General features: G+C 66.1%; 1 protein-coding gene across 1 annotated transcript in view; it reads left to right on the top strand.

Annotated features, from left to right (window-relative positions):
• The window catches only part of LOC103923481 (transducin-like enhancer protein 1), a 16,291-nt gene that overhangs the window by 10,861 nt on the left and 3,688 nt on the right, over positions 1 to 1,742 (top strand). Inside the window, exons 8-11 of the mRNA XM_009331843.1 lie at positions 531 to 635; positions 787 to 831; positions 1,112 to 1,267; positions 1,588 to 1,721. Of these exons, the coding sequence (XP_009330118.1) occupies positions 531 to 635; positions 787 to 831; positions 1,112 to 1,267; positions 1,588 to 1,721 (440 nt within the window). The remainder of the gene's footprint in view (positions 1 to 530; positions 636 to 786; positions 832 to 1,111; positions 1,268 to 1,587; positions 1,722 to 1,742) is intronic.

The following is a 1,742-nucleotide window of genomic DNA, read 5'->3' as shown; positions in this document are numbered from 1 at the left end:
CCCTGCTGCTGTAGTGCTGGCCCAGCCCTGCCACGAGCACCCCGGCACCTGCGGGAGGAGTGGGGGGCTCTTGGCAGTGGTACAGCATGTCCCTCCTTCCCTCCTTCTCCTGCTGCTCCGCGTTGCCACGATGACAGAGCGAGACCCCGGCCCCGTAAGTGCCTTTTCCTTCTCTCGCACCATTTCCCTTCAGCTGCGCAGGTTCCGGCCGGGACCCCAGGAGCAGGCGGCCACGTGGGGGACAGGTCCTCGGGTCCTGCTCCCCGGCCAAGGCCCTGCTGCCGGCACAGCCATGCGGGTGAGAGCGGGTGGGTGCTCTCCCCGTGGGGACCCCTTCCCCATGTCACATGGGCAAACCATGCCATCCCCCCGAGCAGCGTCCCCCTCCTCGCTCCTTTGGGGTGGCACAGGGCGCTGCCCTGGGGCCCTCTGTGCCCTGGAAGCCGGCCACAGCCCTGTGCTGGTGCTGCCTGTTCTGGGAGTCAGGCACAGCAGCTTGCAGCCCCTAACGCTGCGTCTCCCTGCCCCAGAGCTCCCTGGCACTGCCCAATGGGGAGCGGGCACGAGCCATCTCCGAGTACCTGAGCAGCAGCAAGAAGAGGAAGGTGGAGGAGAAGGACTTTGTTACGGACTACGTGAGCCTCGGGAAGGGGGACTGGGGGACTTGGGGCATCCCTGTCCCCTCTTGCGGGGCGATGAGTGGAGCTGCCCACACCTCTGGCACTTCCCAGGCTGGAGTGAGGGCAGCCTCAGCCCCTTTAGCTCCAACCATCTTTTGTGTTTCAGGGCAGCGATGCGGACAAAAGTGAAGACAACTTGGTGGTGGATGAGGTCAGTGTGCTGGGGCTGGGAGTGGGCTGTGGTCAGCGTGCACTGCCTGTCCCTCTGCCCGAGTGGGGGGCTAACAGGCTGTTACAGGCAGAGGCGAGCAGCACAGGGAGGTGGCAGTGGGACCCCTGAGTCATGCTTACCGGCCCTTGCTGATGGCAGCAATGAGCCCCTGGATCCAGGCTCCCAGCCTGGCCCTCACTTGAGCCACCAGCTCACCATGGCCTGGGATGTCCCCACGCTCCTGCCTGCTCTGCTGCCTGCTGATTTCTCTCCCCCCCAGGACCCCTCTTCCCCGCACAGCGTCCACTCCTACTCGTCCCGGGAGAACGGTGTGGAGAAGGTCCCACTGGGGAGGAAAGAGGCCGTACCACTCAGCCCGACCTCCATGGCCTCCTCGAGCAGCACGTCCCCATCTCGGAGCAAGGATGCGCCCACGGTAAGTGCGCTGCGTGGGGCAGCCGGGGTGCTTTACTCGGGGGTTGTGCTTGTGTCCCCGCTGCCCGGGCTCAGCTGGCAGAGCTGCTGGACACGGCTGCCTCCAAACCCACAGGGTGAAGGCAGTGCTGGGGGGACAGGGAGGGCTCCTGCTCCATTAGATCCCCTCTCGTGTCCCATCCTGCAGACCCTGCAGCACTGGCTGGGCTGAACTGCCATCAGGGGTGAGGAACAGGGACCAGCTCGCTGCGGGGGACCTGAGGAGACCCCCCAGCAGGGCGGGATTGCAGCTGTCAGATCTCCCCCCTCTGTTCCTGGCAGGTGGAGAAGGCAGGGACGCCCAGTCTGAAGTCCAGCACCCCCACTTCCCAGGGTGATGCCGCGGCCCCAGGCTCCAGTGGTGCCCAGCAGTTTCGCCCCGCCGCCGCCAAGGCCCCCGTGGACCTTCTGGGTGAGCTTGAACCTGCCGGGGCACT

The sequence above is a fragment of the Pygoscelis adeliae genome, unplaced genomic scaffold, assembly GCF_000699105.1.
Source record: "Pygoscelis adeliae isolate BGI_AS28 unplaced genomic scaffold, ASM69910v1 Scaffold239, whole genome shotgun sequence".
NCBI classification, from domain to species: Eukaryota; Metazoa; Chordata; class Aves; order Sphenisciformes; family Spheniscidae; genus Pygoscelis; species Pygoscelis adeliae.
This window is presented reverse-complemented; position numbering and strand designations above follow the sequence as displayed.